Genomic DNA, 24,566 nt, shown 5'->3' with positions numbered 1-24,566 from the left:
CATAAAAACAAAGCATCCAGTAATGTTTTAATAAAGAGTACAATACATCTCGATATATGAAATAGAATGAGCCTTTAAGACGCTTGTGTGTAGTTAAAAGAAAACAAGAATGTAATCATAAGTTTCTGTGCCTTGGTCAAAAATGTTATCACGTTGTTTTGTAACGGTTAACCTAGACAATATTTTAGTTTCATGTGCACTTTCGAATATTATTGAAATGCATCTCGGACCCTGTTTGAAATAAAGAATAAACACTGACATGTAACCGTATCAGTACACATGGAACCTTTTATATTGTATAATACTGTTAAGTCTTTATAATTATATTTACGGACCTTTAAGTTCTTCAATGCCAAAATATATACTTTTTTCTATAAACTTCATTGCAAATTTAATATAAATTGCATCATAATATTGTGCCCTATTTAGAATATTATCACACTTGTAGTGCTGCACACCTATACCCTATGTTTAAATATATAGTTAGTCTGGTTACCGACCACATTCTTTAATTTCCTAGAAACATTTTTCTTCATTTCTAGTTTTTTACTTCAACTATCTCAGCAATGGTTCCCTTAGCTTTTAAAAGAAAAGGGACATATTTATACAAAATTTCAATAACGTCAGGAGTCATCTCATGTGAACAAAACGTAGAGCCCGAATACAGACTAATGCATAGGATGAATGCTATGACGTTTAACCACTGTTGTTTGTTTAATAAGTAAAATCTGTTAAATAAAGGGCAGTTTTATTGTTTTCTTTTTGCTTGAAAAACGACAGTAGATACATTTTGCCAGCGTGAAAATTGGCGTTACATTTGTTACAATTTATCTTTTTTTCCCCTGTATTAGTAAGTTGTGCGTGTTAGGATAAAGTATCTTTCTGCAAAAGAGAAATATTCTGTAATCTTATTGTTTAAAGCTATAGCATGCAGCCTTATGAAAAAAGCAAATAAATGGATAAGATAGTGCCTTTGTTTTTTGCTAAAAGATCATTTAGAAAATCTTTTGGAGGCACAGATGCAAAGTGAAAGACTAGCTTTATGATATTTTTCTATATTAATTTTCATTTTTTAATTATGAATTTAGCCAGTCTGTATCCTATGTCCAATATCACATTAGAGCCAGTTCCCTACAAGACTCATTAAATTAGGCTTGCATTTGTCACTTTTACATAGAATAAGAGAAAAATTACAAAAGTTGAAATATTGTGACAATCATTCTGTTATACAAAGGTTTTTAGCTCTTTTCAAATTATCAGTCTTTGCCACACGTCCATATTTTCAGTTTAAAATAGAAATCCTTATTTTGAGGCAGTCACTTGAACTTCAGGAGGTTGGATTGAGGTTGCTTGGAGTTTTCTTGAAGTCATGATTGTTTTAGCTTTCTATGAGAGTCAGAATACCGGTACTTGTTTCCGAACTTGAAGGCAATCACATTTTTTCAAAGTAAACTAAGCTAAACAGAATTCAATTGATGGCACATGCTTCCCAGTTAATACTTTGAATTTTGGAACAGCTCTGGTGCAGTTTGATGTATATTCGGAGACTTAATCTCCCTTTCTCGTTAAATTATGAATATGATAAATCATACGTGTGAAAATCAAGCGCATGTCGGGTCTTTGGACCTAATAGGTTACTATGTAAATGGCTACCCTACATAACTGTATGGCTAATCTAAAGTAAATTGAAGCAAAATTGTTGGACAAAGTTAGCCAAAACTTTGCAATGTAGATATAATGCAAGGCACGAGTAGACAGAAAGAAGAAGCAAAATATCTTGTTTATACTAAGAGGTCGTCTGGTTTCTACTGGATTTCAGCTTATGCATCGAGTAAAAGGATGACATGAGAAATTTTAGCATAGATTTGTAATAGTAATAATAATAATAATAACGACTTTATTTTGAGAGGCTACACATTTGGGTGTGCCCAATCTTCCATGTGGGCCTCATGACATTTAACAATATTATAATTTGTATTTACAAGTGTACATCATAAAATGTTCTACTACATGAATGACAAAAAAGAAAAAAGACATGCAATTATTTTAAGTAAACACAAACATAGAATTTATAAGGAATTCAACATCCACCAGAGAACTTCCAGGACTGGTAGAGTTTCTTAAAGGAAGTTAAAGATTCTGCAGTTCGAATTTGAAGGGGAATTTCATTCCAAATTTTGGGTCCTGAATAAGAGAAGGATTTCCTGAAGATTTCCAGGTTAGGTTTTGGAATATTTAAGAGCTTATTGTTAAAGGATTGTAATGACTTATTTTGAGAGTATGTAAACTTTACTTTTAGATAATCAGGGCTCAACCCATTTAAAGATTTATACATCAAGATTGCTTTTTTGTAGTCAATTCGGTCATGGAATTTCATCCAGTTGAGCTCCTTGAAAAGTTCTTCCGATGGTGCATCGAATGGTTGATCCAGGATAATACGTGCAGCACGTTTTTGAAATTTAAGTATTTTATCAAGCAAGCTTTGCCTGCAAGCTCCCCAAATTGTACAGCAGTAATCAATATGAGGAAGTATATAGGCATTGAAAAACAGTTTTCTTGAGTGTATATTTAGGAATTTTCTAATGCGTAAAAGGAGATAAAGTAAAGAATTACATTTTTGAGTGTATGTTCAATTTGATGCTTCCAGTTTAGATGTGGATCTATATGTACACCGAGGACACCAAGGTAACTAGAACGTCAACACGTTCTGAAGTTGATGTCATGTTGCAACGTCATTATGGCGCGTAAAAGGGTGTTGAATTTTCTGAGCGATTCTCGTGCAACGACGGCATTGCTGTTTAAAACAAGCAATACAAATTATACTTGTGGACAATAGGAAAAATGTAATTACCAACATATATATGAAGAGAAGGTATATGATAAAAAAAGATCATTAAACGTGTTTGTGCCTTCTAGCCATAATGGCAGACCTAATTTCGTAATGGCTCTTGGGCAATTATGACACTAGGTGTGTCATTATGACAAGGAGGAACAACCAAGTCATACAAGTAGTAAAGGGTGGTGACTTGGTACTGGTACCATATCACTCCCAGTAGGGTACCAGAGTGTCATCCAGGGAAATTTCTGGTTCCCTACTTGGAGAGATTTGTCTGGTACCTGTACCATATCACCATCCAGGTACCAGATCACCATCCAGGAGGGAGGAGGGTGCCAGATCACCATACAGGACGGTGGCATATGTTTTATGCGTAAAGACATGGAGTGGCCCTAAAAAGGCCATTGTGTTTTTAGTAGCATCCATCTCAGAGGTGCTATCAGCAGGGTCTCTTTGGATGTAGGGGTGAACTTTTACAGCCCTCATGTAGCGTCCTCCATTATATCTCTTTTCCATTCTTTTCCTTTCTGCCCATCTCCTCTGCTCTCTATCTCTCTATCTTTAATTGATCGAATGATCCTTAACGCCTCAGTCGTCCTACGTTGGGTGTCACTCCACCTCTCTTAGTCTCCCCTAAGTGTATTTAGGATGCTTATTTTTGAAGAACAGCAGCTCTGGCTTCGAGTTGTTGCAGTTCTTCAATTTGCTTGGCAATAGACTCCATTGTGAACTAATGATGGAATGTAGGTCAATGCACTTGCTTATATGGGGATCGCGCGGACCGGATAGAGAAACAATATAATTATTAGCCAGTGGGATTTGATCTTACATTGGGAACCAACATCTAGATGGCTAAGTTGAAAAAGACCAGGACCTCTTGTCTTTTTGAGGGATGAGTTTATGACACCTTTACTACTACCCCTAGACAGAGAAAAAATAACAAAGAATATTGTGTGTACACATTTTTTATTGAACAAGTAACTGTTTTAGCAAAGAACATTAAGGATACAAATAATCATGGTCTAACACTATAATTTAAACAAAGCTAAAGCAAACTTATCAGATTGATCTGTTGTACAACACTGACAATGTTCAGGTTTTGCTGAGATCTAGCTTTTGCATAAAAGTGTTCATAGAATTGTTTAAACCAAGTTCCAACGCCTTTGTCATGGATGTGTCAATATCTAAACGAAATTTGATTGTCAACATATTATCTAAATCATATCCTCTGGCTAAAGCGTCCAGAACAAATATGCTGTAAACAACACACATAGCACTGCTTCCACTTTGAAGTCGTATGTTGTTCCTAGTCCAGCTCCGGATATTGTCAAAGAAGGGTCGAATAGCTTTCTAAGGGTGGTAATCCATAAGAGACAAAGTCGATGGCTGTATTTTCTCTGAAGTAAATAGCCCCCCAATGTTCTCATGGTTGATCTGAGTCATGTGTGTTCCGTTTCTGCTTTGGTAGATGATCCTTGGGACACACTTCTCAATTAAGTCTTCCCAATATAAACGATTTATCCAAGATTTATTGAAGTTGATGGGTATCCATGATTCCAGGCGTCTTACACTCGTTCTGCCCATACACTCATCCAGCTTTCCGTGGATCTAATTGATGACGGGCTAACTTCTCCTTTATATCTAGCCATATATGTAGGGCTTGTACTTTCTCACAGCCGTGGACGTCCATGAGCTCTAGTTTTGGATACCACTTTTCCATGACATTGTAGAGAGTCAGTTGATTAGAGGCTTTTTCAATGTATAACTCTACTCGTCCGTAGATGTGAAGAAACACATTTGATGCTGTAATTGACTTAGCCTGGGAAGCCGTTGATAATCTTTGTGCTTTGTCAAAAGAAACAAGTAAAATATTGCTGCAAGATGCAGCAAATAGATGGTCGCACGGCCCAAAAAACAAAAGGTTTATAATAATCTTCTGTATCAGTGAAGGTATATTTCTTTTTTGTTTTTGTTTATTTTTGGATTTAACGTTGCACCGACACATGATAGGTCATATGGCGACTTTCCAGCTTTAATGGTGGAGGAAGACCCCAGGTGCCCCTCTGTGCATTATTTCATCACGGGCGGGCACCTGGGTAGAGTATATTTCACCAAAGATGATAGTGAAAGTGGAATGATAGAGAATAAAACAGAACAACCAGAAACTGCAGCTGTTAAAGCTAGATCTGTAAATGTGGCACACTGCTACTCATGCCAGATTTAAAAACTTGTCACCTGAAGAAATTAAAAACTAGAGGGCCAAGATGGCCCTATGTCGGTCACCTGAGAAACACACCATAACAGTGTAAACATGTTTGACCTAGTGATTTCATGCAAACGAGTATTCTGGCCAATTTAAATTAAGATCGGACCAAAAATGTGGTCTCTTGAGGTTAAACAAATATTTTCTTAGATATGACCTAGTGACCTAGTTTTTGATCCCAGATGACCCATATTCAAACTTGACCTAGATTTTATCAAGGCAATTATCCTGACCATATTTCATGAAGTTCAACCGAAAAATACAGTCTCTATCGCATACACAAAGTTTTTCTTTGATTTGACCTATGACCTAGTTTTTGACCCCAGATGACCCATTTTCAAACTCGACCTAGATTTCATCAAGGCAATCATTCTGGCCTAATTTTATGAAGATCAATTTAAAAATACAGCCTCTATCGCATACACAAGGTTTTTCTTTGATTTGACCTAGTGACCTAGTTTTTGACCCCAGATTACCTATTTTTGAACTTGGCCTAGATTTCATCAAGGTAATCATTCTGACAAAATTTCACGAAGATCAGTTGAAAAATACAGCATTGCTCAGCTGAGCTAAAAAATCAAAGAGTACAAATATGCCCCCAAGACTAAACAAAATATTAGGGAATAAATTTATTTCAAGGTAAATACTATATTACAGCAATATAAGTAAATAAAATGCATTTTTGTATTTTATCTGTAGATCTTCTATAAAAACTGGAAAAAGTTAACTTCACAAAGCGACAGTTTGCACAGCCAGACCAGGATTCGAACCTGGAACCTCCCCAAAACACAAATTACCGTACATAATTTCCTCAGTTTTGGGTTGCTCTGCCAATTGAGCTATCTGGCCAGTGGAACTGCAATATGCTAGCAATATCACTTAAGATAATTTTTCGATTTCTGGTTTTTAAAATTGAAAGGGAGCATTTAAATGTGAAAAAATGGTAATGGGGATTTTAGTAATCATTCAAGTTTTCTACCAAGTCAGCTCTTCATATAAGCTGATTTACCACCTTTTTCTATTGAGCCTGCTGAAATTCTCTCAAAAATATTAATTAAAATCCTCTTTTAATATTTAACAAGCATTGTCACAAATAAATACAAATTAGGTTAGAAAAAAAGTTTGTTTCCGGTATCCCGACCTACCCTTAATTTCTGGCCGGACCCTAATACTTTTTTAATTGCCTTGGAGAAGTTTTTTCTTCAAATGTTTTAACAAAAAGTTGAAAAACTGCACTTATGTGCTTTAAACATGGTCAGTGATGTTAGAGATCAACTTACTCAGAGATAAACTAGCAGGGGCTAAGGGTGTAACGATATATCGAAATTCATTTTATCATGATACATTAGTTTGGCGATACGCGTATCCTATCATAGGCCTGTTTCACGATACAGAAACGATAAGTGAAAACTAGAAATATTGAATGATATCTTTCATAAATCAGTGTTAAAGATAATAACTAAAGATAACTAAAGAAATGTATCATCTATTACAGTTTCTTAAACTTTAAAGCAAAATTTCAAGTACTTTCCAAGAGTAGAGACACTGATTGTTTTTTTCATTTTGTCACATGAATGTTTACTTACGGTACTCAATTCGTATCCCGATATGTACCGTATCGTTGCAGCTGTATCACCATGTGCCCAGTAGCCCATGGTTCCTATATTTTGGGCTGGGCCCCTAAATTGTTGGAGAAAATGACCATATACCTAATGTTAAACATTTATTTTTGACAGTCAGGGCCCCTAAATAAAAATAGCTAGTTTATATCCCTGTTACTGATGCTCTAAAGGAATAAAGGAAATCATTGAAGGAGATGCCAGATTTACAGTTCGTGATACTGCACGAAAGGTAGGCATATCACTATCAACGGTTCACCTTATTTTGAAGAAGCATTTGAAAGAAAGATTTCTGCTAGATGGGTGCCACATCTGTTGACTAATGCGCAAAAGAGGCAACGGGTTAAAGTGGCCAAAAAGCTGTTTCAAATGTTTCCAAAATATGACAAAAAGCCGTTTGCCAATGTCGTCACAGGTGATGAAACCTGGGTCCATTATTTTGAGCCCGTCAGAAAGGTTAGCATTAAGATCTGGGCCACTAAACACAGCAAACGTCCAATAATTGCCAAACGTTCTTTGAGTGCAAAGAAGGTTTTGTATGCAATCTTCTTCTCTGGTGAAGGAGTCGCAATAAAAGTGCCGGTGAAAAAGGGCAAAAGCATCACCGGAAAGTACTACAAAGACGTAGTACTGAAGAAACTGAAAAAGTATTATCAGAAACGACGCCCTGCCACTGGTTTTAAACATGACCGTCTTCTACCTGACAATGCCCCCGCTCATACCTCCGAAAGAGTTACGGCGTTTTTGAAGAAAGAAAAAGTAACTGTTTTGCCTCATCCCCCGTATTCCCCAGACCTTGCCCCATGTGATTTCTTTTTGTTTCCGAAATTGAAATCATTCCTTGCTGGGCGGAAATACCAGTCCCGACAGGCACTTGGATCTGCCATTCATCAGTACCTTATTACTGTGCCCAAATCAGCGTACCGTGACGCCTTCAAGAAGTGGATGCATCGGCTGAAACTTTGCATTTCTAGCCACGGGGAGTACTTCGAGGGCTTGAAATGAGCCCTTTTGGGCTAACTTGAAATTTAAAGTCTCTAGATAGAAATAAGCAGTTCATTTCGAACATCCCTCGTAAGTGTCATAATCTAGGACACTGACTTTAATACCGTATAAATCTTTATCACTTAAATTTTATGCCAAAAGCACAATTGATTTGTCATTCATACACATACAAGTGTCCAAAACACAATTTTCATCTTGTAGTCAAAAGTAGTGGTTGTTATTTATCATCAGGATGTATGTACCAGAAGACAGCGAGTCAAAATTTATCACGAGGTCTCAAATCGCCCATTATCTGGACTATCAATGGCCCTTATAATAAGACGAAATGCCTCCATGTGCAGGACATTGGAATATGTTTAAAAATAGCTCGCTTTAATAATTGGAAAAAACCTTGAACAACGCCACCTGCCGAGTGTAACATATGTAGTATTATGTACATGTGTAGTAAATTCGCGCCATAAGTCACATGGTCTAAAAAACATACATCAAAATGTTACTCTGACTGTAACTCATCTCTATAAACCTATACAAAATCCGTTACTGAGCAAAAAGTCTTCTAAATCATGCTATTTATTTTTCCAATATTAAACTAGGTGATCACTTTGGGTGACTTGCTAGGACTTAAAATTTGGTTTATTCTACAGTTTAGATCTACGCATGTGAATATTCAATTGGCACTAAAAATGCATTACATATATAACAAATTATCACTCAGATGTCCAAGGAATTAGCCCCATCTGTTTTAACACAGTAGATATCTATTAAAGTAGGTCATCACTTAGGGTGACTCGCTATGAGTTGGTTTATTCTACAAATTAGCTCAACGCATGTGAATTGGCACTCAAAAAGCATTGTTATCAAAAACAAAATTGTTGGTAACAATTTACCTTGTTCTTCACAAAATCCACTTCAAAATATTTTAATAAAAAAAAAAGACGTTACACTGACCACAAAAGAATGACATAATTTTCACTGCGCATGCGCTAATAACTTGAAAGGCTGAAAATGATCAGATTCCATTCAATATAATGCAAATTTGCAAATATTGCAAAATATAAACCAGAAGGAACAGAATCAAATAATATTAATTCCATTATTGTTGCGATTACACGTTAGAGTATTCACTTTCCAAGTGTCAAACGAAAATTTAACAAAAATATGACTCGAAGGGAAAAAATTGTCAAATCCGAACCATGGCACATCCTTAAACCATCTCTATATGCCCGGCCCTGATGGGCCGTGAAATAAATACACAAAATCTATGCATTAAAGATCCGACTTAATTTGCGCTAATTAGTGTTAATTGGCATTCATCGAGTTTCTGATATTATCAACGCCTGGGGAAATCTGAAGGAGTTTCCATGTCACTACTGATTATCGATTTTCTATAATTAGCCTAATTAACATGTGGTCATATCTGCGCTTGTTTGAAACGAAAACGAGGCAATTTTCGTAGATCACTAGGTCTGAATTTATATAACATCTTGCTGGCTATGACGCATTATTATATCTTGCTGGAAAAGTTATGGGAGGTAGAAACTGGTACTTGTCTATGGTCAGGAAATGTTCGGAAACCTTCGGAAGTATTCCGTTTCTATTTAAAGCCATGGATTATTGCTTTCAGAAGTTATCGCTCTTTATCAGACACCCACATATTTCGGGTGTAATATAGGTGGCGCTGCGTTCGGAATACAGGTTTCCCAGGGTGTCAATTTGCAGGTAGAAATTGTCAGACTGGATTCCCAGGCTATAATTGACTAGGATGATCCACTTGACATCCAAAACAGTTCTAATGCAATTCATCGAAGATGTGTGTTTGAAGTTCTTCCACAACACAGTCGTTTAAGGTATCTCGCATATTCTTCAGTTTTCTTTTATCGGTTGGTCATATTTGACTTTCTCAGCATCTTCTCTGAGTTTTCTGGCATAGGCATGACCTTCCATTTTTGTATTAATCTGTGAAGACCTTTCCCAGCCCATTAATTTCAATTTGATTGTCAAATTCTGCGTACACTGTCACGTTCACGACGGTAGGAAGTAGTTGTGCAAACTGAAGATCTATTCTCAGCTTCCCGAATTCGACCTTCCTTGCATCCTTGATCTGCGGTGAGATCAAATCCCCAGAGAGTGTAGCCGTATTCTGTCATAGTCAATCCAATCGATCAGTTGAAACAAAGAGCTCCTGTTGCCTGGTAGAGAGACATGATGGATTGCATACATTCTTCATTTTCAAATTCTGGTTGGAAGGCTTTGTTTTGAATGGTTTTCACGTCGATACTGACTTATAGTTTAGACAAATGAAAATGTCTGAAATCAAACGGATTGTTGCCGGGGCTCCATTTTATCTGCATTTCTCATCATATAAATGCTCATCGGAGTGCAATCCAACTGAATACGCCTTGGATTACCTTGGACGGCGCTAACGTCAACGTCAGTCGCAGCCTGCCAACATCCAGAAACTAATAGCAGCGCTGCACCATGAGTTGGCAAGAATGTGAGAGCTAAATCAAAAATCATTAAAGAATTACTTAAAATAACACGTAACGTTATAATAAAATTACAATTAAGCTAACATCTCCATTGAATAAAGTAAAGTAGGTCGCTGCACCCTTAAGTATTATAATGTTGGCAAAGTAGAGTGTGGCTGGATAGCATTTTTGTCAGTAGAAATGATTATTTTGTGAAAATTTAAGCAAGCAAAATGGGCACTTTTGGTCGAAATATAATAATCAAAGATGACATGCACTATATATACAAAGCTACGCAGGATACGGCGACATTTTATAGTAACAGTGGAATTATTTTCTTGGTGTAAATATTTAGAAATTTTGTACGTCAGCATAGCGGTAACAATATGAATCTTGTCGTTGACCAAGACTGCTCTTTCTCCATTTTGAAAGACATAGACGATTTACATTAGGCATCATGAAAAGGCAGGAAATGTATATCGTAGAGCAACACATCATTCCATAATAATACTGAACTTTCAGACGAAAATTTACAATTTAACTCAAGTCCATATGTTATGCATTTGTATGATTTTTAGCCTAATACTATGTTTATCTGCTATCATAGTTTTTTTTTAATGTCCGCCCACTTAGCTCAATACGGAGAGGGCAGTGGTCATGAGTTCGATCCCCGGGCGAGGCATATGTTCTCCGTGACGATTTGATAAAAAAAAGACATTGTGTCTGAAATCATTTGTCATCAACCTCTGAATCATGTGGGGAATTTTGCAGTTACTTGCGGAGAACAGGTTTATACTGGTACAGAATCCAGGAATGCCCACCGTACGGTGATTTCCCATTTGTCGGTATTTTCAGGTGTTTTTACAATGACTTGAAATACCTTTATCATTTTGCACTCACGGCTAAAATTTCCCTTTCACATATCTAGATTGAATCCGTATAAAAACAAACTCCAAGTCAATGAAATGATATGCGTCATACATCTTTTTTAAATAGCTATCGATAAGTTATCTGTAAATCTGAAGGAAGTAGCCGTTCCTTTAAGTGCCAAAGTGATAAGAAAATATGTGTTTACCATGAGGTATATTTATCAAAATACCTGCCTTGATCTATCTCAATGTCACCTGCATTTAATATTTTGTTTATTATATGAATTTAAACAAATTACGACATAAAGATACTATTTCAAATGAAAGATGTGTCTCGCGAAACCACGACTAAAACATACAGTACAGACCGTACTAAGAATTCTTCACATAGTATTCGGGATAAGTTATGTTTCCCTGGTACTGTCGTGTAAAAACACGTCAGAGAAATTTGGGAATTTCTGTTAGAAGTCATGGGTTCGAGTCACGTTCAGGCCTCAAATATTTTATTGGACACTGCTCTATATTTTAATATTGAACCATTATCTTAGCGATCTAGATCTGTGCTGAATGTAAAAAAAAATACACCAAAATAGGAAGTATTAAATACTTCTGCTGCATATATCCAAGATGAGTAACATTTCCTGGATCACATTGTTTTTAATATATAAAATATTAAACTCTCATACCTACGTATTTGTGGTCAAAATATTATAAAATCAATAAGAATTAATAATTATTCTACGATATATTTTTTTCAGAAATATATGACATTTGCATGCATATCAAAGTTTTTTTTAACTTCATATCTTTGTTTGTAAATCGCTACATAATGATGATTTTCGATGTGGTTGGGACACCTCTTACCGAAAAACGAATTAAAAATTGACTCAAGGTATTTTTAAGTCTCTCATTGAGGTCAAAACATTACTTAATATAAAACATATTACATACATATAAGTAACTTCCTGATAGATAAACGCCGCTATCGGTGATTCTGTTTTGGCACCGGTTGCAGATCTTAACATATTAAATAGAGTAGCGTTAAACGTTTTCCACAGTTATCGAAAGAGCAGGCATGGAACATTTAAGAACAAAGACTGGTTTCACATATATCCTTTTACTCTTTATAGGTAAGACATTGTTAATACTTATTGTTATTGATAAAATGAATTTAGGCTTGAAAGCAATATATTTCAAAAATGCATCTTTAATGCAACGAAAACAAGCTTTTGTTTAACAAGTACTTGTTTCATTTTCTTGTCTTTATCGCGAGTTTTCTTCAATGTCTTGACCGTATGACTACATATTTAGCAGTGTTTTGAAAAAACTTCTACATCACGTTGATTGTTTTCAAACTTTAAGATCTTTTTAAGAAGGAAAACGGTGCAATAACAGATACCGTTAAGACTTCTACAATGAAAGTTAAATTAATTTCAATTTTCGAATACCACGTGTCTGTCTTAAAATTGGCATATTTGTGTGTTTTGCTTGGCGTGACTGTAATTTCTGACAAAACATAACATTCTGTTTATTATCAACATTATGAAATAGTAATGATAATGATCAGAAAAATAATAACAGAAAACAAGAGAATTATTAGAATATGTATATTTGTCAGTAGTAATAATGGTAACAATAGTAATGACCACATAATTTAGCACGTATGTGTTTCCTAATATAATAGAGAGTTTGAGATTTCAACCTTCGCCTTCCCCTTCAACGTCTCTTGCGAAGTTAACGTATGAAGTTGAAGTTCGATTAAAATTCCTCGAGATTACAAACATCAGAATGAACCTTTAATCCGCCCATTCAATTTATTTGTAATTATGATCGTGTTTTTCGTGCATTTTGATACCAATTGTCCGAAATGGCAGGAATTTTACAAGTGGTTTGAAAAAATTAAAAACATTTCAATTAATATAATCGTCGCATGGATATTATATCAGAGCGATTACCAAAAAACAACAACAACAACAACAAAAAAAAACAAAAACAAACAGACAAACAAACAAACAAAAATAAATAAATAAATAAATAAATAAAACGATAAAACAATGTGAACAATGTAAAAACTCGTTAGTGTTGCTCCAAACATTTAGGTTTTATATAAAATTATGTTAGTATAGTCAGTATACAATGCACGATTGTAAATCATACATGAGAGGAAATAAAAATGATTATTACATACCTAAAATTATTTTCAATTGGGTTTCAATGGACAGCGATCGTGCAATATTTTTCCATATCATGACGTTGAACGCTTTCATATCGGACTAGTCCCAATCCGTGACTCTATTTACCTACCCTGACGGTCCGTCCATTGCGGATTTCGTTTCTTTAGATTTTTGTTGCTATTGTGTGTTTGTTTAATTTGTAATGTATGCAACATTTTGTTTACTTTTACACTTTGATTAATCTGACCTATTAGATACTGGCACGTAGTAATTTATCAGACTGAAATGAGTTGGACTAATATAGGACGTGGAGTGTTTTCTTAACGTTGTAATGGAAAGAATCGCGTGACGTCCGTGGCGTCCAAGCGCACGTTGCGACAAGTTGACGTCATTTTCGCGGAAAATATTAATGCGCGTCAGTTTGATTTGTTTATTGCGTTTTCGGAGATTTTTTTTTCCGTATTTTTTTCCTGTCTTTCGTGACAGAACGATAATTTACATACAAATTAATCATTTGATAGTGGATATGTAATAAAAAGGTTATCATCGTTCTTTCACGGACAATATTGCGCTCCTAATGTCGCGCAATATTACCGCTGCGGAACTCGTGCATATATCCACATACAAAGTTAATAACCTATAATGATCATATCGACATGATAATGACACTATGTATGACTCTGTATAATGCCAAACTCTCAGACAGCACAATATGATTTTAATATACTATTTTATAAGTAAAGCATCTGCGGATCCAGAAATTTTGGTTAGATGGACACCAACATTAAAGAGGGGGTCAGCCATTTCAGGGGTGGGGGGGGGGGGGGGGGGGGGGGGGGGGTAGGGATAGGGTAGGGTCACACCGAGTTTCAAGACCGACTTTCTTTGTAAAATGTAAGAATCAAAAGGGGAATTAACCCACAATTTTCTTCTGCCAGGCTCTGGTTCCGTGCATTTCAAGAATGGAGTTATCCCATACGGCTAACAGGAAACGTCTCTCATCATGATATCATAGATCTGAAAGTGTCTGATGCTTCAGAAGAATTCTCCGTCTTACTAATACCATTTTATGTTTATAATTAAAACGCAGTTGTCGTATTAAGTGTCCGACAGAAACAGAGTGATTTTATTTGGATGTGAAAATAAGATATTCCACCAAATGATAATCGCGCGTAATTATTTATTTTTCAAGTAAAATGACTGTCATGCCATGTGCCTCCATCAAGATTTCAGTCTTTGATACCGTGTATGTGGACAGAGTAGATGTAAAAAGAATGAAGTTTCGACTTTCGTGATATCACATATTCGGACGTTCAAAACTTCACTTCATGCGACAAAAAGGCCCATCTGGTATAATCGATACCGCCTAGGGACACAAATATGCCGTAGAAGTTAAAGTTTGAACAAAATCTCAAAGTTTCTCAAAATCAGTTGATAACTTCATACTTCCAGGTTCAATTCAATGTATTTAGTTAAAATCATTAGCCATTCAAAACTTCATTATTCTTATACCTATTGATAGTGTTTCGCATCAAATTTAGTCTAATTATATATATGGATAATCAAATAACTTAATAAGCAGAAATCCTGAAACTAAGCTTTTTATTTCGCATAGTATTAAAGAGAAGTCTTAGGCTTACGTGATATTACATGGAAAACTTTAGTAGCAACGTGTGATATAAATAAACTACACGCATATCGGTGACGTTTTACCCAAAATATATATGAGAGACGTTGAAGGGGAAGGCGAAGTTTGAAATACCAAACTCTCTAATATGTGACATTGCTTAGTACGACTGTATGTAAATATTTCTACGCTGCATATGAAACTAAATGTTCATTTGTCCCTTGTTTTTCTAAATGAGTTAAAACTTATTACAGTGAGTTACAGCGTGACTGGCCGAGATGTATGTGAAACAACTGAGTTTGGCGAGTATTATTGCGAAGATTGGTCATATTGTTGCGGTGATTTATGTTGGTATGTACTATGTTTGTCTGTTTGTCTGTCTGTCTGACTGTCTGTCACAGTCAATAAACAAGATAACTATTAAACCCTTATTTATAGTCCTTTCAATTGGTCCAGATGTATTAACACGATCAATGATAAAAAAGTTGTATTGACTCAAAAGCCGAGCCGAAAACACGTATTGACCTCCAGCTGTAACGTCATCACGGTTTGACGTCAAAATAATGCGATGTCGTACACAATTTACTACAAAAACGACCAAAGGCTGCAGATATTTCTATTTCTTTTATGCTCTTTAGTGAAATTTATCAGTGAAACAAAATTAATATTTTCATTGTTTCAAACGGTAAAATATCAATTTTTTATTTTTTCACTGATACGGAACTACATTTGAGTGCAAGGTATAGATGTACAAAAATAATAAAAGGATCATAAATATTTACGTTCTATCATAATACAATATATAAGCAAGGAAACGTAACAGTTTCTACAGAGACATCCTGACGTCACGGTATTATGACGTCATGATGCGATGCATGTGACGTTGTGCGGACAAAATAGATACAATTTGACTAAAACCATTAAAAAATGCATAAAATAAATGACAATTTGCTTGTTTCAGGGTAAGATCGACATATATTTCACTCGTGAATACCATAATTTACATTTTCACTCTTGACTGCGCCACTCGAGAAAATGTTGCATTATAGTGTTCGCTCAGTGAAATATATATCGATCTTACACTGAAACAAACAAATTGAATTTTTATACTCATAAGTAGGCTAGATTTAATAATAAAACAATTGTTGCCTTTTAGGTCCGGTCGATATGCGGATTTATCGACCTGATAAAAGCTATATCAACCTCGGGCTGCTCAACGACAAAATCACTATTTGGGATATATTATTCCATACTAACAGAAACTAAATTTTACTTAAAACCTCATTTATTCAAAAAGGAAGAAGCTGATCACATTTTTTATTCGTACTAGTTCAGAAAGCGTTCTTAAAATAAGTTGTCACAACTTGTAAATAACGACCTTTGAACATGACTTCAGTCTACAAAAACGCTGTTAGAACTGACAATAATTTTAGTTAACAGGCGCATTAAGTAAATTTACTAGGTTTACTTACAACAGCAATTATAAACTATACAATGTTTAGTTTTCAGACCACTGGTGAGCCATACTATGTGAAGTATTCCAACACAGACAATATACTAAAAACCGACAGCTTATTACTAATTCGTTGTTTTTGTTAACTTCAGCGATATGACAAAATGGATTATTACCGGGATGGTAATCGGAGGTATTCTTGGACTTGGCATTCTTGGAGCCATTTGTTATGGGTTTGTTTATTCAATCGTAATGATTGTAAGAAAACTATCAAATCTTCGGGTGACACCACAAAACAACTACAGTAAGTATATTTCTAAGGAACTGATCAGGACATTATACCTCGAATACATGCTTCGAGTCTGTCTAAGCCATCCAAAATATATAGGTCGTAGCTTAAGCGTCTTTTTTGTTAAGTTTAACGTCGCATCGGCACAATTATAGGTCATACGGCGACTTCCTAGCTTTGATGGCGGAGGAAGACCCTATGTGCCCCTCCGTGCATTATTTCATCACGTGCGGGCACCTTGGCAAAACCACGGAGCTCAAACATCTGGCTGTCAAGTTATTTAACTTTAGCTACGTTGATAAGTGGTGGTAAAATTATGCCAATACAATTATGATATAATAAAAATTGTGTACTATATCTTTATAATAACACTTAGAAACACAATCAGGTAAATTGCATATCACAGATAGTAGAAAATTACATAATTTACTCAACATGTGCTTGAATTCGTTTCAGATGATGAAACTCGTACCCGGAATGTACCTATTTCTACACTATCAAACACCGTCGTATAGAAAGCATAAAAATCAAAGCATCCAGTAATGTTTTAATCAAGAGTACAATACATCTCGAGATGGAATGGATTGAAGTTCTGGCGCTTATGTGCAGTTCAAACCAATAAATAAACTTCTGTTGTGCGTTGGTCAAAAATGGGATCACGTAGTTTTGTACACGTTAACCTACACAATATTTTAGTTTGATGTGTACTTTCGAATGTTCTTAGAAATGCATCTCCGACGCTTATTGAAATGAAGAATAAATCCTACTCGTAACCGTGTCTGTACACCTTAAACATTTTATATTGTATATTGTGTAGACTTTATATATAGACGGACCTTTAAAGTAAGCCGAACAGGCCTGTATCTAAAAATGATTTCTCTCTATCTGTTCTGGGGGCTTTGTCTCACTCGGTCCCTCTGGTCAGGTCGCTCTGTGACTGTACTAGTAGAGGATGATTTTCGCGTCCTGTGTGGCTGCGTTTGATATATGTAAAGCGCCTTTGAACGAGCTTATCATGAAAAGGCCGCTATATGAATCTGGTATAATAATAATAATAATAATAATAATAATAATAATAATAATAATTAATTAATGTTCTTCAAATGCCAAAACTATTCACTTTTTTAAAATATAAAATCATCACTGCATATATGAAAAATATCATATTCGTATTTAGAACATTACCACACTTGTAGAGTTGCACTCGTATAATCTTATTTTTACATTGTTTGATAGCTGGCTACCGCCTACAAAGACATTCTTTAATTTTTAAGAAAAATTGTTCTTCATTTTTAGTTGTTCGCTATTACTATCTGCGGCTTTTAAAAGAAATGGGACATAATTATCGAACATTTTAAAAGCTTCAGCAGTTATCTCATATGAGCAAAACGTACGGTCTGAATACACACTTTTATTTCATGCTTTTCAGTGGTTTACTGAAATATAATGGTAGATTATATCCTGGTAAACCCACAGTGAAATTTATCAAAATATAATTTTCACTGTGCCGGACTACTTTCTTCCCCCAATTGGACACCTCTCTATGTACATGTATATACATGAGGTGACAGGTTGGTTGTAGTAGCTTCCCTTTGTTTACATGTTTGTAACAACAACAACAACACCTGTCAAATCTGACGTCTGCTTTAGTATACAATCAAGATGTCTGTAGAAGAACTGGATCCAGAGGTCTTGAATGACATTTTCACAAATTTCTTTGACCAGGAGGAATATGGAGACTTTCAGGTTGCAGACAGGAACTTTAGACAAGTAGATGCTGACCAGTTTCTTAAAGAAAATGAAAATAAAAATACCCAAAAGAAGACAGAGAGTGACATGAAGTTATTCTTCTCTTTTCTGATGTCAAAAAATGAAATGAGAAAACCAGAATACATTCCCCCATATCAGCTTAATTCATTACTGTGTGAATTTATCTTGGGTGTTACCAAGAAAGATGGCAGGGAATATGAGCCTACAACTTTGCGGGGCTTTATAAGCTCTGTTGACAGATATCTAAAAGCAAGTGACAGCAATGTTGCCATATTCAAGGACAGAGAATTTTCCAAAACACGAGCTGTCCTTTCAAGAAAACAGCAACAGCTGAAAGGCCAGGGACTTGGCAATAAGCCGAGAGCTGCAGAACCCATGACAGAGTCTATCATTGACCAGATGCATGAAGCCAGGACACTAGGTGACTACACTCCAAGGTCTTTGTTACACTCCATGTGGTTTGTATGCACAAACCATTTTGGAATGCGGACAGGCAAAGAATGCCGTGATCTCTGCTGGGGAGATATTCATCTTAGAATGGACGAAACTTCTGGTGAGGAGTATCTATATATGACCAAGAGAGACAAACCAAAACCAGATCTGGTTCAAATCCTCGGACATTAGGTACGTTTCAATTGCATTTTTATTTAATGGCTTTATTACACTCCCGCAACGTCGAACATGTGATAAATAGCGGATATTACATGAGTGTCTTTTCATATTGAATTTATTAAACTCGTTGAATAAAATGATAAAATGCGAGGCTCTGCCGAGCATTTATCAATTTTATTCAACGAGTTTAATAAATTAAATGTCGAAAGACACAAATGTAATATTCTTTTCATCACATGTTAGCTATTCATGTCGAAACATCAAAAATTCAACTTTCTTTTACTATACAAATAAGTCAATTTGTCCAGCGTCTCCTATACTGTAAACGACGTCGACGTCAAAGCGTTATACACTAGTGTATTATCATTTTTATTTAATGGCTTTATTACACTCCCGCAAAGTCGAACATGTGATAAAGTAATTTAATTCATATACAGTAGATCTACCATAATTTTTGTGTTGTTTTTTTTCAGTGTCACTGAATGAGCACTAAAATTAGTAATTTCAAAATTGTGTCACAAATTGAAATATCTCATTCTTCCACTGAATATTTCTTTTCGGTTTATTCATGCACAAAATGCTTTAAATATTTTGTATTTTGATACCATCTTAAAATATCTTTAAAATTGCACAAGCTTTCCTTGTGAAAATGTGAAATCTGTGAAATAAAAAAAAAAATATATGTGAAATCTGATATTACAGGAGTGTCTTTTCATATTGAATTTATTAAACAAGTTGAATAAAATAATAAAATGCGAGGCTCTGCAGAGCATTTTATCAATTTTACTCATCGAGTTTAAAGGCACTGACCTCCAGATTTGGATAAATAATATTTTTTCTTTCAAATTGAACTTTGGTCATATTACGAACATTAGAATATGAGTTTTTGTTTCTAAAATAATTTAAAAATCCTATTCAAGAAAAAAAGATGACCGTCTCGGCAATCGAACCCCGGACAACCACGGCAATAAAGACATTTTCCCGTCTTCGTAACCAATAAAGCTATTGAGGAATTAGTGAGTTATGATTTCAAAATACAGATTTTTATAATTGAGACAGTTTACCTGGAGTAATGCGTTACAAACGCATTTCGATTTTCATCGTAAAAAGTAGAAAAAAACAGCAAATTCTAATGTGTTTTCCGTAACATGATATAGTTTGTCAGTAATTAAGTTTTAACCCTTCTTAAGAAATATAGCATTTATTTCCAGATATCTAAAAAATCTTTTAGTAGACTAGTAGAATGATCTGGAGGCCAGTCCCTTTAATAAACTCAATGTGGAAAGTCACAAATGTCATATTCTTTTTCCCCACATGATAACCTTCCCTGGCGAAACATCAAAAATTCTACTTTCTTTTACTAGATTATATGAATAAGTCAATTTGACTAACGTCTCCTATACTATAAACAACGTCCACGCGTTTACTGAAATATAATGGTAGATTATTTGTAATGATAACGATAAACAACAAAACAGCTATCCAAACTGGGATTCGAACCCAGGCCTACTGCTACTTAGTAACAGCCGTCCTTCCGCTAGACTATTTGGATGCACAACTGTTGTATGTTGCTACAATCACCATTACGATTTAGAGTTTTAGACTTGCATTTTTTCTGTAAAATGTCTGTCAAAAGGTTAGAGACTGTAATAAAGATAAATGTTTTAATGATGTATAACAGTGTAAATTTCATTACTTCAGAGGTACAAAACCCAAAGCCTATGCCACTGCTGACGCCCAGAGAGATCCTGTACATCTGTACAAGCTGTACAGCCAGAAACGACCGGACGAAATGTGCAAACCTGACAGCCCATTCTTCCTTACACCAAATGATAAACCACAGAGATGCTGGTTCAAAAAAACCCCACTTGGAATAAATAAACTTTACAACATTATGAGAGACATGAAGGCTGAAGCAGGAATTGAAAATCCCAGAATAACGCCTTACAGGTGTGCATATTATACATCTATATTCTTATTTTATGCTTTTCCATGGTTTATCTAGATATAATAAATGAACAGCTGAAAATATCCTGATATAGCAACGTTTTATAAGCCTGATTTTATAGCCGATATTGTTCTGAGTTCCAAACTGAAAATTTTTCCCCCCATTTTTCTGCAAACATTTTCAATTCAGAGCTTTAAAACGACAGTTTTACTGGAATGTCAAGTACGTAAATTATAAGCCGTCATATGGATACTAAAACTTTTTCCGACAATCAAAAAAATTCAAATCTGACATCTATTGATCTTTTCTTTCCTTTTCAAATTCATTTCTGAAAAAAAGAAACACCCTAAAACTGTAAAATATCTACTTTTGAAATACCCTTACCAAAGTCATACCTGCATAAATTCAGTATATTTAAAGTAGTTTGATAACAAGAATCTTCAAGTACTTATCAGACTGTAAGCCCAGGCCTCCAGATAATTTTTCATGCAATTAGTGTTTCAATTCTTTGTTTTTTCACAACCAAATTCAATCAGTATTAGTTTTGCATCGCAAACATTTAATCATTTTTCATGCAATTAGTGTTTCAATTCTTTGTTTTTTCACAACCAAATTCAATCAGTATTAGTTTTGCATCGCAAACATTTAATCTTTCTTAGTTAGTTTTTTTTTTTTTTTTTTTGCTGGAGGGAGTGCATCTATCATTTTTTGTCCGTTTTCAATGACTTTAGTAATTTTTCTGTTACGTTTTAGTATTTCGCTATTCATCATGGGCTATTTCCAACCAGAATCAATGACATTTGTTATGATGTCCGGTACAATTCCACCTGCGATTTCTTCATTAAGATTTTTTCCGTTCTTGTCATAAAATTAACCATAGAAGGACATTTCTTAGAAGGTGATATCATTCTAGCAAGCTAATAAATGGCACGATTAAGATTTTATCGCTGACTTGAATTAGCCGTGAAATTAAGAAAATTTTAGTAATAAGTTCCCAAACATGGTTTATCGTAGAATAACCCGTGTTTTCTGTGTTCTTATGCGTACATGTAAGAATGTATCAAGAAGGCCGTATTATTTTAAATACTGTTTCGCATAAGAACGAAAAACTCGTGTTATTCTACGATAAATCACACTTGGGAACTTGTTATTTCGATTCTAACACTACATACTAGTATCAACAGTGTAAGAAAAAAACTACTTTTTACAACCGTGCTATGCACCTGGATCGGTAACGTCACTGCACGCGAGTGGTTTATTTAAGAAATAATATATCTCATCGGTGATTTGTCGCTGAATAAATCACTGTTTGGAGTTCAGATGCGAAGGAATTATATCACGAGGGCGGAGCCCGAGTTGTATAATACTACGCAGCTGAACGACAAACACTGATTTATTCAAGAGCAAATCACTAAATGAGATGTATTATTTTGATTCTAACACGTTACCAAGGACGGGACACCTGCACTTTACCAGTACGCACATTAAATAAACACTCCCCATTTATTCTTATGGGGGCTACTGCCCCCACACCCCCGTTTTTCTGTTTTCTTTAATGAATAGATTATTGTTACAATTTATTTAAATGATTGTAACGAGCACATCCTACCTTTTACAATCCTAGCAAAAAGTGCGTACCAGTAAAGCGCATTCTAGCCCCAAGGACTTTAAAGTACATCTTTGCCGGCATTCATTAATTATTTGCCCGTTTTCAATCGGTTTCTTTCTAGCGCGCTGCTACGCCGTTTGACGCAATAATTGTGACGTCAGAACAGTGAATTGTTGTTTGATAATTCACTGATTCCAGCCTTCTTTGTTTAATAGTAAAATGAATCGGATCGTGTTAGAATGCAGAATGAGAATAACCCGAGAGCCCTCCCATGTCAGCCAACTTAGAAAAACGAACTTATGCCTGCATACTTATTCTAAAGAAAATGCACTTGTACAAAATAATTTATGCCTTCAAATAATTTCATAGGTCAATGATATGAAAATTCCATTCATTTTTTTTTCAGCTCCAGAAAACATCTGGTTCAAACTCTAAACGATGCTGGGGTCCCTGCCAACCAAATCATGCAAATTTCTGGTCACAAGAATGTGAATTCTATAAACAACTACAGTAAAATCAACAACGACCAGTCGAGAAATATTTCTAAAATACTGTCGAATCAGAGAAATGAAACCAACCTTCAAACTCAAGGAAGTGGTGCTGCCAGTGCTCCGGAGCCATGGACTGGGCCTTTCGGATCCAATCGCTCTCGCAGTCTTTTGCAAGCAGCACTTTCCACGGACCTGTGACTTTCAATTTCCACAGTACATCTGTATCGGAAACACTGTCACAAATGTCCACAGTTAACGTAGGCCGAAGTAATGCAACTGCTGAAGAGTCCGTTTCCAACATGCTCGATTCGCCAGTTGCCACTGCCAGACCATTCAAACGAATAAGAATGATTCCAGAAAGTGACAGTGACTAACTGTAACACTCACGACACGAGAGTTTACATATAAGTCCATTTAAAATCCCACTGTTACACTGTTCGTATTGTTTCTCCAGTTATTTGTTCTAACTGTTTACCGATTGACTGAAGTAAAACAAAATGGCGGACTCGAATTTTGACAAGCGCAAGTGCGCGTATCTGCGCGTATGAATTTCACACATTGTTTGTTTAAATATATCTGAAGTTACATGAATAAAATTTTTGAAGTACCAAATATATTATTTATATCCCTTACAAATAAATTAATCTCCTTTCTTCTGTTAGACAAAACACAACCTGGACCAAATTTGTAGAACTATTTGGGACGCATAACACAGCGCTGACAGTCGTAAACAGTGGGGCTCCCTGCGGGGGAATTTTTAAAAAGTAAAACGATTTTATAAAAGAAACCACTGAATAAGCATGAAATAAACAGAAAATTTGTTTGTTTCGGTGAAAGATCGAAATTTATTTCATCTCGTGAACATCACATGTTAATATTTTCACTCGTGGCTTCGCCACTCGTGAAAATATTCATGTGATGTTCACTCGATGAAATAAATTTTCGATCTTACACCGAAACAAACAAATATCCTCTATATATGAACCGCACCGTGACAACATAATGCACTTGCGACCAGCATGGATCCAGACCAGCCTGCGCATCAGCGCTGTTTGGTCAGGATCCCTGCTGTTCGCTAACGGTTTCCCTAATTTCAATAGGCTTTGAAGGCGAACAGCATGGATCCTGACCAGACTGCGCGCAAATGCACTATGTTGGTTTACTCATTGTGCGGCTCAATTATATAGCTTGAATGCTACGACGATGAACCATTCAATTGTTTTGTGATTAAGTATTATTTTTTTGCGTTACATACTTTACGATTATCTGAATATTTTCCTGTATTAGTCAATTTTGTGTTAACACAAACATCTTTCTGTGAAAGAGACATATTCTGTAATGCTTCTGTGACAATTTAGCAAATAAATGGATAATGCAGTGTCTTTGATTTCTGCTGAGTTGAAAAGGAGACCGTTTGGAGGCAAAGAAGAAAAGTGATAACAGATTCGGTTTGATTTAGCTTGTTCATAAGAGGTAATGAAATAGTCAAAGCCTCTCACGCCCCCTAGCGAAAACTTATTATAGAGAGCTTTT

At 35.4% G+C, this 24,566-nt stretch overlaps 1 protein-coding gene across 1 annotated transcript; it reads left to right on the top strand.

The window, feature by feature from the left end:
* Positions 1-20,312: 20,312 nt before the first annotated feature.
* Positions 20,313-23,990, top strand: LOC123553934 (uncharacterized). The gene is made up of 2 exons (XM_053538486.1): positions 20,313-20,935; positions 22,949-23,990. The coding sequence occupies exons 1-2, from the start codon at positions 20,778-20,780 to the stop codon at positions 23,229-23,231; spliced, it is 441 nt and encodes a 146-aa protein (XP_053394461.1). The 5' UTR covers positions 20,313-20,777; the 3' UTR covers positions 23,232-23,990.
* Positions 23,991-24,566: the final 576 nt, after the last annotated feature.

Source organism: Mercenaria mercenaria, chromosome 3 (assembly GCF_021730395.1).
Source record: "Mercenaria mercenaria strain notata chromosome 3, MADL_Memer_1, whole genome shotgun sequence".
NCBI lineage: Eukaryota > Metazoa > Mollusca > Bivalvia > Venerida > Veneridae > Mercenaria > Mercenaria mercenaria.
The sequence above is the reverse complement of the archived record's forward strand: the minus strand, read 5'-3'. Positions and strand labels throughout refer to the sequence as shown.